Source organism: Arachis duranensis, chromosome 6, assembly GCF_000817695.3.
Source record: "Arachis duranensis cultivar V14167 chromosome 6, aradu.V14167.gnm2.J7QH, whole genome shotgun sequence".
NCBI lineage: Eukaryota > Viridiplantae > Streptophyta > Magnoliopsida > Fabales > Fabaceae > Arachis > Arachis duranensis.
Window position 1 is genome coordinate 100035726 of NC_029777.3, and position 2086 is coordinate 100037811.

Sequence of the window (2086 nt, forward strand, 5' to 3'; positions counted from 1 at the left end):
TAATTTTTTCCTTGGGCTACAAATTAAACAAACTGAAAATGGTATTTTCATTCATCAAGAAAAGTATACCAAGGAATTAGTTAAGAAATTTGGTCTTGATAATGCCAAACCCATGGGAACTCCCATGCACCCGAATTCTAAATTAGATAAGGGAGAAAATGAGAAAGATGTTGATGAGACTAGGTACAGAGGTATGATTGGTTCTCTTATGTACTTAACTTCCTCTAGACCCAATATTGTGCAAAGTGTTGGATTGTGTTCTAGGTTCCAATCCAAACCAAAAGAGTCACATCTTTCTGCTGTTAAAAGGATCATTAGATATGTTCATGGCACATCCAACTTTGGTCTTTGGTATCCTAAGACTGATGATTTTTCTGCAGTTGGTTATTGTGATGCAGACTTTGCTGGTGACAGAGTTGATAGAAGGAGCACTTCTGGTTTATGTTGCTTCCTTGGAAAGTCCTTAAATGTTTGGTCAAGTAAGAAGCAACCAACAGTGGCCCTATCCACTGCAGAGGCTGAGTATATAGCTGCTTCTTCTTGTTGTTCTCAGCTTTTATGGTTAAAAACACAGCTTGCTGATTACAAATTAAAGGCTGAAAATATACCCTTGATGTGTGATAATATGAGTGCCATTAATATTTCTAAAAATCCAGTTTTGCACTCTAGGACTAAGCATATTGAAGTGAAATTTCACTCCATAAGAGAACATGTCCAAAAGGGGGATATTTGCATTCAATTTGTTAAATCAGAAGAGCAATTAGCAGATATTTTTACAAAACCATTAGCTGAGGATAGATTTTGCTTGCTTAGAACCTGTCTAGGAATTTTGAGTTATGACTCCTTGTTTGAAAAGTGCTGATGTTCTTGCTGGAGCTTTTTGTCTCATAAACAGGTATGAGACAATTCTGGGCAGATGATGAATGTTTCCTTCTAGTCAGCGTGTTCTGGGCTTATTGCTAGTGAAAAATCATTCTGGGCCAACCTCATTTCAGATCTGGGCAGTCCTATGTGTCTCATTTGTTCAAACCACATCTGGGCCCAATATGAATGTTACATTCTTATGTTTAAGTGTGTGTTTAAGTTTTCTTAAAATTTTTGTTTAATGGCCCGAAAAGTTTCTTTTTTGGCTAACTTAATTTTTGACTTTGGTCCAAAAAGTGTTTCAATTTAATTCTGATTGCCTTTCAAAATTTAAAATTAATTTCCTGTTTTAATTTAAAAATCAAATAAAATCCTTTCCTTTATGATGTCATGTCTTTTCAAGTCTTGTCAAATGGTGATGCAGTTGCATGGTTTTGGAAATTTGCTTTTGGGTACGGTTACCAACATAACTCTCTTCCCTCCATAACTCCTCCTCTATCCCTTCGGTTCTCACCACTACCCCTATCACTCTCTTTCTTCCTAAATCAAAACCACCAAATGAGGAAGAAAACCATTGCTCACAAACCTCCTCGTGAAAAGCTGTATAAACTTCCATCCAAACCTTCCACTCGCTCACAAGACAAAACCTTCACTCCATCTCCTTCTCCTCCCACCTCTCCTCCTCGCTGTGACCCCATGGCTCGGACCAAGAACACTTCAAGGTTCCCTGCCTCTGCCAAGCCAACGCCACCACCGAAAGTCACACCATCCAAGCCAGGTTCATCGAAACCGAGTTCATCCAAAGGAAAGCGACCTGCAGCACCAGAACCTCCACCTGAGTCCACACAACCAAAATCTAGGTCTGTTCCATCACGTTCTCAAAGAGGTAAAGCTCGAGTTCCTCTCTCATCTGTTAGAGAACCAGAAGTTGATCCTTTTGCTCACAAATCACAATATATGACATCTCACTCAGACTTTAACCCCATCGTTTCAAATCTGCCATGAACCACGATTTCTATGAGGGAGTTATTAAGTATCGTACTCTATGTCCATCTTTTCTGGCTGATTTACCTGATTTGAAAAAGAAAGGTTTTCCTTTTGTTGAAAACTTGGAATTTTTAGACTGGAATCACCTTTTTGACATCAAAAAACCTGTATATCCTCAGTTGGTCAAAGAATTTTATGCGAACATGACTTATCATGAAGGAAGTGTGCATTCTTA

The 2086-nt window shown here is 38.5% G+C and overlaps 1 protein-coding gene across 1 annotated transcript; it reads left to right on the plus strand.

The window, feature by feature from the left end:
• Nucleotides 1–1422: 1422 nt before the first annotated feature.
• Nucleotides 1423–1869, plus strand: LOC107494943 (extensin-like). Its single transcript, XM_016115985.1, has one exon. It carries the CDS (start codon nucleotides 1423–1425, stop codon nucleotides 1867–1869), a length of 447 nt encoding a protein of 148 aa, XP_015971471.1.
• The last annotated feature ends 217 nt before the right edge of the window (nucleotides 1870–2086 follow it).

Excerpts from the sequence above, each read along its gene's own strand:
- LOC107494943 (XM_016115985.1), top strand. The coding sequence starts at position 1,423 with ATGAGGAAGAAAACCATTGCTCACAAACCTCCTCGTGAAAAGCTGTAT.